Below are 12358 nucleotides of genomic sequence, written 5' to 3'. Positions count from 1 at the left end.
TGTGTATGTATGTATGTATGTATGTATATCTTTATTTATAAAGTGCTACTTATGTACCCAGCGCTGTACAGTAGAATACATTAATACAAACAGGGGGTTATTAAGATAATAATAGATAAATACAAAGTATAACAATAAATACAAATAAATACAGTTGCAATAAGTTAAGAGTCAAAGACACAAGAGGATGGAGGTCCCTGCCCCATAGAGCTTACACTCTAGATAGGAGGGATATATATACACAGTATATACACAATATGGCCTGAGAAGTGGAAAGCCTCATACATAACAAGGAATATTATAGAGACTCCGCCTTGCTCCTTTGTACAAAGGATAAATAATGGATGATCCCAGCCGAGCAGATCCCTATAAACTAGGTCTCCTACATAAAATAAAAGATTCCCCCCCCCCCCGTACAGTACAGGAATAAACACGTCGGCTCATATTAATAAGCTTTACCGGCCCTTGAAATGAATGTGCAGTGAGTGCGCTAAATGAACAGGCTGAACCTCCAGCTGCAGACAGTCAGGATAATGCTCTGTGGCTTTAATATGATATTTGGCGGAGCAGAAATCCCTGCTGGGATCCAATAGAAATGTAGGTCAGACAGATGGCAGCGCGCGGAATAATGCGAGTAAGAACCCCCTTATAATGTGTATCCTTCTTATACACCACGGGGGGTACAGGAGGCAGCTTGACCATTTCATTGCCACCTACTCAGACTTTACTCATGGCACTTAACCCCTCTTGGTGCAACCTTAACTCTTCTGACCCACATATATTGGGATGTTTTGGGAAAATCCACTGCCAAGTCTGCCCCCCCTGCACCGGGGGGAACTGTATGTGTCTTGGAATAATTCACTAAAAAGAAAATAATGTAACTTTATTTACCCATTAATGGCACCTTCTTCTGCCATTTTGCATTGAGGGACCCTCACATCACATAATGGCTCCTTCCGCTGGATTCTGACACAGCTGAGCTTGTATAGGGCTCACTTGGCAGAACTCGGGTTGTGTTTCTGACCCATTTTATACTCACAAAGGAGCCTTCGTCTGATTTGGAAGCATCACGGTCTGATGTGAGGCACAAAGTATTCACATGGGAGGCGGCTGCTTGGTAATTATTTATAAAGGCGAAAAGGCAAATCCAAGTGCCACGGTGGAGTCAACATTTGGCAGCAATCTCCCATGGGTCCCAGCAACAGCCATTATAGAGTCCCCCCTTTTATAGACTCCCAGGGGATTCCCTAAAGCTGCACGGAGCAGACGGAGAAGAAGAGAAGGAGAAGAAAAGAGATAAACATTGGAGAAAAGAGAAGATATTATGGACCTGAGCTGGTTCCAGAGCTTCTGAAAGGCTCTGCTGCACCTCAGGCTCATTATGATTGGCTGTGGGTGAATCAGTTATGATCGTCTAATCACCTCAAAGCCCACTAACCAGACAACAATACACTACACTGGATCATATAAGTGACAGGTAAGTCTCGCTCAGAAGATCCAGCGTGGCCGGAATGTCCACACACAATATCATTTAGTGGCTGAAGAACAGATCAGTCACATTTGGCCATCAGGACAGGAAAGTCACCCCGTGGAACATTGCTCTTAAGGCCCCCATACACGCGAGCAGATCTTTACCCGATATCCCCACCTACGGGTGGGCAATATCAGGGAACGTGTAGGCTAATTCGATCATTTGGCCCTGGGGATCGATTTATAACGACGGGTATAGGCAAAGTCGGTTCAGGGACCGCATAAACGAGCCGATGTGGTCCCCAATCCGACTAGATTTTTTAACCTGCCCGATCGAGATCTGGCCGATTTCAGCCCAGATATCGGTCGGGCAGGCCCGTCGGTAGTGCCCATACACGGGCCGATTAGCTGCCGAATCTGTCTAAGGGACCCATATCGGCAGCTAGAATCGCCCAATGTATGGGGACCTTTAGACTTAACTATTTTATCCAATCCAATGATATTATCTGTGTACCTATAAAGATAATAGATCTGCTCCATATCTGTTAGCGGCTGCTGAAGCCTTGGGCTGTGACCTGTAGATACTACACAGTGTGAGTGGTAAGTGGGCCAAGCAACTCCAAGCCTTGCCAACCACCGGCCCGATATGAGTGTTCCCTCCCCGTCTCTTACCGTCGGTGCCATAACACCTTAACGAAGCGCTGCTCGTACTGCGAGACACATCAGGCACATTGCTTTGTATCACCATTATTAAGCACTTGTGGTTTAATTTGTGGTTTTCTCACTGAGAGTCATTAGACGGTGCCGACCCGGAGCTGACAGCTAGAGTTGCTACACGATGTGCAGAAGGTTGTGGTTACCCACGCGCTGCCTATTTCAGCATTCGGCGGCTATAGACATAGGGCTGAGGAGAAATAAACACAAAATGAGCCGTTCTGATTACCAGGCGAGGCCACAAAGGCCCGGGCCTAGGGCGGCACAAACGTAGGGGAGGCATGCCGCCCCGCCGCAGCACAATTTTGACATTTTGCTCCCATACGGAGCAATGGGGACCTCTCCCCAATGCTCCATATGGGACCTTTACTGTTCGCGGGGGGGCTTGGGGGGGCGAAGAATGGGGGCTGCCTCGGGGCGCCTCCATTAGAAATCCGGTCCTGCTGGTGACTGGAGAAAGGAATACATTGGCACAATGGTGCCGGCGCGAAGGTAAAATATCATTGGTCTATGCACATTAGCACTAAGGCTTAAAAAGAAATTGTAATTAAAATTCATATAACTTTAACGACCCCAACTTGGAATTTCCCCCTGTGTGAGAGCAGGAACCAAGCTTGGGCAGAATGCCAGAGCTAGGGGCAAGCCTTAGTGCTAATGTGCATAGGCCAAGCTTAGGCCCAGACTGTAAGGAGGGCTGGGCTTATATAGGGCAGGGTGAGCTCTGATTGGCAGACCCAAAGCCACCAATAAGGATGCCAGGGTGCTATAACTAGGCCAGGGATCTCAGGGAAATGAGTGCTTGCCGGCTGCTCTCCTGGCCCAGTGGTTGGGGAAAAGCAGCCAGCAAGTCCCAGGTTCAAACCCCAGCAAAGCCTTACACAGGTAAGGGGTGTGACTTAATGCCCTCAGCATTATTAAAGAAAACAAAAATAGTGAGAGTTTAGAGTAAAAAAATAACAGTTTTGTGGGCCTTAACTGGCCCCTAGAAGCCAACTGGTCTTCCCCCCTATTGTTACATCACTGGGTGGCCATTACTCAGAACTCACCCCCACAGAATAGCCACTCAGTGGTGTAACCCTTTCCTGGCACACTCCCGTAGGACAGGATCACACACACTTTTCTGGCCAATCCAGAAGCCCTGAAACCTCTTTTGCTATGACAGACACTGGGAACTGGGATTTACGGCGCAGTGCCTCCACCTAGTGGGCAATGAGGGGAATTCCACAAGGAAAATCAAACTCACACCATTTGCAGTAACCACGATAACATTATATAAAAGATAAACATGCAACAGTATTTGCTATAAGGAGTAATCCTGCCCTGGGGAACCCATGTGGTCTGTCAATCCGTGGTCTCTCAGTGTCTCACAGTCCCACACTCTCTCTGGTTGGACAAAGCACTTGCCCAGTTCAGTCCCTGGCAATATGTCCCTTCCCAAAGTACCCCGGGTAGCACTACCCGCTTCTCCCTTTTGGATAAGGCAGTTGCTCCCACATAGCAGGCTCACAATCAACCCCCATCCACACACAGGGGCCACACAAGGACGGCAACCGGCATCCACAGGCAGCAGAACTCTCTCTCTATGGCTGGAGCTAAAGGCTTCTCCCAAGTGGAGCACCCCACAGCCTTTCATGGTTCTGGCAGCTCTTTTACTTTCTCCACTGCACTCTCACTGTAAAGGTCCCCATACACCTACGGGGGGGGGGGCGATATAGGGGAGCATGGGGCCAAATGATCGAATTATATTGGCGGCAATGGGGCAGACGGTTCTGGGACCGCATCAAATAAATAAAGTTATACATACATACATCAATGAGCCAATGTGGTCCCCGATCCGACTACATCTTTTAACCTGCCTGATCGATATCTGGCCAATTTCAGGCCAGATATTGGTCGGGCAGGCCCCTCGTTGCTGCCCCTACACGGGCCTATAAGATGCTGAATCAGTCTAAGGGACCCATATCGGCAGCTACAATCGGCCCGTGTATGGGGACCTGTAGCAGGGGTTCCTTTGCGACCTCCCCTGCCCACCCCATGGATTTGGCTCCAAACCCCTATATTTTTCTCTGACTCCTCCTCCTTTTCCTAGAGAAGCACTGGGGCTCCTATCCAATCAGATTGCTCTCTAGCCTGTAACTGCAGAGTTGCCAACCCCCCTATTTTTGGGGGGAGTTGCCCAATTGGTTTTTATTTTTTATCTCTGATGCCCAACAGATGATGAATAGGGCACAGCAGTGATCCAGACACCAGGGGGGTATTAACTACCTCAACCACAGCTATTTTTGCGCTAAAATGGACGCAGTCATTCCGCTTCATTGTTTCAGAAGTCAGAACCCGCAGTGCAGAGACTGTAACCAGCCAGACAGATACCGCTTCCAATATCTATTCTGTTTACAAATAACTATAGAAAACATGTGATTAAGGCATATTAGGGGGCTCATTAATAAACACTGGGCACACTTGCACTTGGGCAGTAACCCATAGCAACCAATTAGCGATTTCAGCCAGCTGCACGTTGATCAGTAAAAAAAACAAACATATGGTTAGTTGCCATGGGTTACTACCCAGGTGCAAATTTGTTTATAAATGATCCCCCCCCCCCCCACTTTGAATCTTTTTTTCATTATTCAAACAACAGTTTTCGGGTGGAGCTCCCTGTTGAAGAAATGCTGCGCCATTAGATTGTATCTGGGGCAAATAAACAACTGTGGGTAGGAGGGGGTTAATATTAGGAAACACATAATAACCTCACAGAGTAACATTTAATGTCTATTAAGTAAAAAAAAAGAGGTTTGGTCCCTCGCCCGCCCTTCCTTCCTCCTGTAGATTTCATCTCCATCATCATCATCAGCATTTACTGCACAACCTGCGGCTGTTTCTTCTGCTTCCCCCGCGTCCCACTTCCCTCACTTCCTGGTAAAAGAAATGTATGAGAGACACCACTAATGCCCCATACACATCACTTGCCCCATGTTCCCAACTAATAAAGGGGAAGATTTACTAAAGGGTGAGAATTTCTCACCTAAATTGTTTTTGCCCAATAGATTTTTTTGGCCAAAGTTTTTCCACATCTATCAAAATTTCAGTATCAATTTCTATTGGGAAATGCTAAATTCAATCCAACTGGCAAAGTAACAACTCAAGTTGTGAAAAATACCAATTAGGGATGCACGGAACACTAGTGATGAGCGAATTTTTTCACCAGGCATGGATTCGCAGCGAATTTCCGCAGAACTTCTGTGAAAATTCGGCACGGAAAAATTTGCGGTGTGGAAATTTTTTTCCACGCGCGTCAAATTGGGCGCGGTCACGTAAAAATAAGGGATTTGGTTCGGCTGGGACTGCAGATCCGTCTGAAACCGAATCTTTAAAAAAACGTCGGGATTCGCCCGAATCCCAAACTGAATCCGGAATTCGGCGCATCCCTAATAACAATGAAAATGACATTCTTCCTTTCTTTTTTGGTCTCTCAAAATTTGTGATTTCAAAAATAAAAAATTGCTAAAAAATACACTTTCCATTGTCTGTATAGGGGGAACAAGCTTTAGTCGGCCAATCAAAATTTCAATCACATTTTGAAGATTTATTTTGATTCATCATTTTCAATTCACGTTGAAAAAATATCATTTTGGAAACAGAAATTAGTTTTTGTTTGCTGAAATCTTGACAAAAATTGAGATTTGAACTTATTTTTACCACTTCTCAGTATCTTTCTGAAATATATAAATCAATTAACTGGTCATGGAGGAGCCAAATAAGGGCTGTGATTGGCTATTAGGGGCCTCTATGCACCCTATCAGCTTACAGGGGCTTTATTTGGTAGGAAATCTTGTTTTTATTCAACCAAAACTTGCCCCCAAGTCAGGAATTCAAAAATAACTCCCTGGTTTGGGGGCACTGGGAGCAACACCCAAGGGGTTGGGGAGCAACGTGTTACCCCTGAGCCACTGGTTGGGGATCACTGCTGTAAAGGGATCTGGGAAGGTTTAAGATCTTGAATACAAGAAAACAAAGTAATGAAGATTAAAGAAAATCAACAATTTTCTACAAATCGATTTAAAAAATTTAACTAAAAATAGTCCCTTAATGTTACACATTATTTCAATAGAACATAATCACAGTATTTATGATAAGTGTGATAATTTTGTCAATTATTGTCACATTTTACCCATATACCATGTGGAGCTGAGCCCATACGGAAAGTCTATATACTGATTTCTGCTTTTATTTTTGGAGCTGAATCATTGTTTTGGGGTGGGCGGGGCTGTTTCTCAGTTGTGGGCAGGTTGTTAAACCATAAGGCAGTTTCAGTTACCCACCTACTGGCACAAACACTCTTATAACTGCCGATAGTGATCCACATACGTCTATATACTGTGTATTCATTAGAGAGTAACCATTAAATAAACCCAATAGGGCTGTTCTGCCCCCAATAAGGGGTAATTATATCTTAGTTGGGATCAAGTACAGGTACTGTTTTATTATTACAGAGAAAAGGGAATCATTTAACCATTAAATAAACCCAATAGGGCTGTTCTGCCCCCAATAAGGGGTAATTATATCTTAGTTGGGATCAAGTACAGGTACTGTTTTATTATTACAGAGAAAAGGGAATCATTTAACCATTAAATAAACCCAATAGGGCTGTTCTGCCCCAATAAGGGGTAATTATATCTTAGTTGGGATCAAGTACAGGTACTGTTTTATTATTACAGAGAAAAGGGAATCATTTAACCATTAAATAAACCCAATAGGGCTGTTCTGCCCCAATAAGGGGTAATTATATCTTAGTTGGGATCAAGTACAGGTACTGTTTTATTATTACAGAGAAAAGGGAATCATTTAACCATTAAATAAACCCAATAGGGCTGTTCTGCCCCCAATAAGGGGTAATTATATCTTAGTTGGGATCAAGTACAGGTACTGTTTTATTATTACAGAGAAAAGGGAATCATTTAACCATTAAATAAACCCAATAGGGCTGTTCTGCCCCAATAAGGGGCAATCAATTAAAATCAATTTTAAAAATCTGAATTGTTTGATTAAAATGGAGTCTATGGGATTTCTGTAATTCAGAACTTTTTGGATATTTGGTTTCTGGATAACGGATCCCATACCTGTATTTGATAAATTGTCTAAAGAAAAACAACAAGACAATGTACAGTGGGTAAGATTATAAAAGTGGAGACAGAGTTGCTCTCTTACATCTCATTACCTTTTTGTGGGAATTTCACAGCTTTGTTTCCCTTTACAATAAAAAAAATTAGTATATTTCCTTTCCTTTTTTATAAATCCCCTCTATATTCAGGGGTTTGATCATATCATATAGCCCTGTTACATTTATGGTGACACGGGGGGGCGGGGGGGGGCAGGTTTGGCAAAATGCCAAATTGAATTTGAATTTTGAAAATACATACTTCCATTGAGTTCTGCTGTGACGGCTGATACCGTAGAAAGGAGAATTACTGTGTAGAACCAGGGGCAGATGGTGGGGAGGAAAGGAGATCTCACCATCAGTATATGAAGGGGTTCCTTACTGTAAGGGCAGTCAGGTTATGGGATTCCCTACCAAGAGAGGGGGAATGAGTGATACATTGGGGGTGGGGAGGAAAGGGGATCTCACCATCAGCATAGGAAGGGGTAACTTACTGTAAGGGCAGTCAGGTTATGGGATTCCCTACCAAGAGAGGGGGATGAGGGATTCATTGGGGGTGGGGAGGAAAGGGGATCTCACCATCAGCATAGGAAGGGGTTCCTTACTGTAAGGGCAGTCAGGTTATGGGATTCCCTACCAAGAGAGGGAGAATGAGTGATTCATTGGGGGTAGGGAGGAAAGGAGATCTCACCATCAGCATAGGAAGGGGTTCCTTACTGTAAGGGCAGTCAGGTTATGGGATTCCCTACCAAGAGAGGGGGAATGAGTGATTCATTGGGGGTAGGGAGGAAAGGAGATCTCACCATCAGCATAGGAAGGGGTTCCTTACTGTAAGGGCAGTCAGGTTATGGGGTTCCCTACCAAGAGAGGGGGAATGAGTGATACATTGGGGGTGGGGAGGAAAGGTGATCTCACCATCAGCATAGGGAGGGGTTCCTTACTGTAAGGGTAGTCAGGTTATGGGATTCCCTACCAAGAGAGGGGGAATGAGTGATACATTGGGGGTGGGGAGGAAAGGGGATCTCACCATCAGCATAGGGAGGGGTTCCTTACTGTAAGGGTAGTCAGGTTATGGGATTCCCTACCAAGAGAGGGGGAATGAGTGATACATTGGGGGTGGGGAGGAAAGGGGATCTCACCATCAGCATAGGAAGGGGTTCCTTACTGTAAGGGCAGTCAGGTTATGGGATTCCCTACCAAGAGAGGGGGAATGAGTGATTCATTGGGGGTGGGGAGGAAAGGAGATCTCACCATCAGCATAGGAAGGGGTTCCTTACTGTAAGGGCAGTCAGATACAATACATTAAGCGTACATATGAGGGCAGGTAGGCAGTGGGAATGTAGCCATGGTGGAACCGTGGTTTATAATATAATGACCCCTTTTTGTGCTTTCAGGAACCCAGCGCACCCCAACACTGATACAGAGCCGGAACCCTACACCCCGAAATGAATGGAATAGAGACGTGTGTATGGGAATGTGCCGTATGGAGAGCGCTGATAGCGGGAATGTCCAACGATCAAACCCTGTGAACTTCAGCTCCCAGCAGCCCCGGTTACCCACCCCTGGGAGTTGCAGTTCACACAGCAGGGGGGGCGGTATCCCTACTCTGTAGCCTGCATGGGGTATGTTGCCACGAGCGCGGAGGCATGAAGCAACGCCCAAGCCTTGGAACAGAAGCAGCTGATTCGCTACGGCTGGATTATTATAGCCAATAGCCCGGCAGATTCCCAGGGGCTTTTATAGTGTAAAACTGCCAATAAGTGCCCCAGTAGGGAGGAAAATACATATTTTTGTATATAGTTATGGTAAAAGGTAATGTATCACTAGGCCAATGGATGGCAGAACCTACAGGCAGGAAGCCCCCAGGAAGTGTCTAGAATGGAGGAGGTCCAAGGCCATGAAGCCTTCTTCAGGAGATCTTTGGCTTTATCACAATCAGAGAAGCCTGTACCCCAATACCAGGCCCAGGGGCATCTGGCTGTTCTTGGTTAGGGCTAAACTAAACCTAGATAGGTAACAAGGGCAACTCTAGAACCATCAAGGGGAGCCTATAGGAGACCAGCAGAACCCCACATTGCTTCAGAGAGAAAAATAGGAACGTGAATTTGCTTCAAGGGTTAGTTGGGGGGAGCAGGGTCAGACTGGGGGGAGCAGGGTCAGATTGGGGGGTGCAGGGTCAGACTGGGGGGAGCAGGGTCAGATTGGGGGTGCGGGGTCAGACTGGGGGGAGCAGGGTCAGATTGGGGGTGCAGGGTCAGACTGGGGGGAGCAGGGTCAGACTGGGGGGAGCAGGGTCAGACTGGGGGGAGCAGGGTCAGACTGGGGGAGCAGGGTCAGACTGGGGGGAGCAGGGTCAGACTGGGGGGAGCAGGGTCGGACTGGGGGGAGCAGGGTCGGACTGGGGGGAGCAGGGTCGGACTGGGGGTAGCAGGGTCGGACTGGGGGAGCAGGGTCGGACTGGGGGGAGCAGGGTCGGACCGGGGGGAGCAGGGTCGGACTGGGGGGAGCAGGGTCGGACTGGGGGTAGCAGGGTCGGACTGGGGGAGCAGGGTCAGACTGGGGGGAGCAGGGTCAGACTGGGGGGAGCAGGGTCGGACTGGGGGAGCAGGGTCGGACCGGGGGGAGCAGGGTCGGACCGGGGGAGCAGGGTCAGACCGGGGGGAGCGGGGTGGGGGAGCGGGGTCGGACCGGGGGAGCAGGGTCGGACCGGGGGGAGCGGGGTCAGACTGGGGGGAGCGGGGTCGGACTGGGGGGAGCGGGGTCAGACCGGGGGGAGCGGGGTCAGACTGGGGGGAGCAGGGTCAGACTGGGGGGAGCAGGGTCGGACCGGGGGGAGCGGGGTCAGACCGGGGGGAGCGGGGTCAGACCGGGGGGAGCAGGGTCGGACCGGGGGAGCAGGGTCGGACCGGGGGGAGCGGGGTCAGACTGGGGGGAGCGGGGTCGGACTGGGGGGAGCGGGGTCAGACCGGGGGGAGCGGGGTCAGACCGGGGGGAGCAGGGTCGAACTGGGGGGAGCAGGGTCGGACCAGGGGGAGCTGGGTCAGACCGGGGGGAGCATCCCCTAACCCCCCACAGGGGCCCCTGTTGAGCCCATATTGATCAGGCAGGTTAAAAAATAGTCAGATTGGGGACTGCATTGGCTCGTTGATGTGGTCCCCAAACCGACTGTGCCTATACCCGCCGTTATAATCCGATTGAATGGCTGTGCTGTTTGTTTAATTTGTAAGGAAATGTCATAATAAATATGTTTTGCTCCGTGCAGTGGTGTGTGATTGTTCCCAAATACTAAGAATATTACAAGAAAGGGAAAGTACATCCCCAATATAATAATATCAGCTGCTTATATATATAATAATAATATAATATTACACGCCTAGAGGAGTTGCTTCTCCCCGTGGCAAGAAAAAAAACAAGCGAAATTCATTTATTCGCCAGTAAAGGTAAGATGAGGCCTTGAAAACAAGAATAAACAGGAAATCACTTGTTCTTAAAAATAGTGGGGTTTTTATAACCACATCCTGGAGGCAGACTCCCCGCGGGTTAGAGCTACAGAGTAAATAATAGCGGAATAAAAAAGAAACGAGTTGGAAACCGAGTTCTGACTGATGAATCATTTTCACTACATTTATCAGAGAGTCGCATTTCCCCAAGGTCCAAGGATATTGTGTTAGTTTCACCCATACCAACGTGTTGTGGAAAGGCACAGCAGATAAAGTGCTACTGAGCAATTGTTAATGTTACTGGGGATTATTTTGAAACATATTGGGTCCAAATCATGTGTTAGAATTAGGACTCAGCGCTCATAGGCACCATCTTGTCTGATACGGAACCAGTTTGACTGGAGGAAAACAGCTGCTCAGCAGTATTTTATTAAAAAGAAAGCAACACGGTCTCTACCTGGAAACTGCAAACCTGTAAGTCTGACATTTTTAACACTGTCCATGCAACCTGTGCTGAAGTTGCAATTACTAAGTCCAAAGTCACAATGGTGCAAAGCCCCTTCACAGGCCCAGAATGGCAACCTGTAGAGTCTGGCAAGTCTGGAGGTGTGTTGGCACTGAATAACCATGGTGCAAAGTGCTCCCTGTATGGCATTTAAAAGGGGGAAAAATTGTACAGTGAAAAAGGGTGAAAAATCATCTTTGATTTTTTGTTATTACACTTTTTTGTTCAGCAGCTCTGCAGTTTGGAGTTTCAGCAGCTATATGGTTGCTAGGGTCCACATTACCTTAGCAACCAGGAAGCAGTTTGAATGAGAGACTGATATATGAATAGGGGAGGGGCTGAATAGAAAGAAAAGTAATAAAAAGTAACAGTAACAATAAAACTGGAGCCTCACAGAGCAATAGGTTTCTAGTTGCCGGGGTCAGTGACCCCCATTTGAAATCTGCAATGTTATACCATGGTCAGTTCTTAGCATCTTTTCAATTGGTCTTCCCTTTTTATTTTTTATAGTTTTTAATTATTTTCTTTCCTCTATTGACTATTTCCAGCATTCAAAAGGGGGTCCCCGACCCCGGCAGCCGAAAACATATTGCTGGGCGAGGCTACAATTTTACTGAATTTGTTACTTTTTATCATTTATCTTTCTGTTCAGACCCTCTCCCATTCATATTCCACATTCTCATTTGAACCAGTGCCTGGTTGCCAGGGTAATTTCGACCCTAGCAACCATATAGCTGCTAAAATTGCAAACTTTAAAGTTGCTGAATATAAAGCTAAATAATTACAAAATTATACATAATGAAAAAACGAAGACCAATTGCATATTGTCTCAGAATACAGAAATGGAATTTCAAGTTAATATAAAGCTGAACTAGCCCTATACAGGGTTTAAATCACTGAAGGCAAAACACAGTAAAATACAGGGATATACTGATAGGAACATATATTACCTATTTGTTTCTGGGACAATATACAATTAATTATTACATTAAAAAACATTTATAATTAGTATCAATTCTTTTGTCTATTGCTAAATGGCTCCTCTGATATATTGGAGCCCACAGTGGGTTTCAC

The 12358-nt window shown here is 46.6% G+C and overlaps 1 protein-coding gene across 2 annotated transcripts in view; it reads left to right on the top strand.

The window, feature by feature from the left end:
- map6 (microtubule associated protein 6) overlaps nt 1-9480 on the top strand; it is a 48500-nt gene extending 39020 nt beyond the window's left edge. For both annotated transcript variants that reach the window (XM_012956469.3, XM_012956472.3), the window contains exon 4: nt 8734-9480. In XM_012956469.3, coding sequence (XP_012811923.1) covers nt 8734-8788 — 55 coding nt within the window. In that variant the 3' untranslated portion in view covers nt 8789-9480. The remainder of the gene's footprint in view (nt 1-8733) is intronic.
- Nucleotides 9481-12358: the final 2878 nt, after the last annotated feature.

Source organism: Xenopus tropicalis, chromosome 2, assembly GCF_000004195.4.
Source record: "Xenopus tropicalis strain Nigerian chromosome 2, UCB_Xtro_10.0, whole genome shotgun sequence".
Lineage (NCBI taxonomy): Eukaryota > Metazoa > Chordata > Amphibia > Anura > Pipidae > Xenopus > Xenopus tropicalis.
The sequence above is the reverse complement of the archived record's forward strand: the minus strand, read 5'-3'. Positions and strand labels throughout refer to the sequence as shown.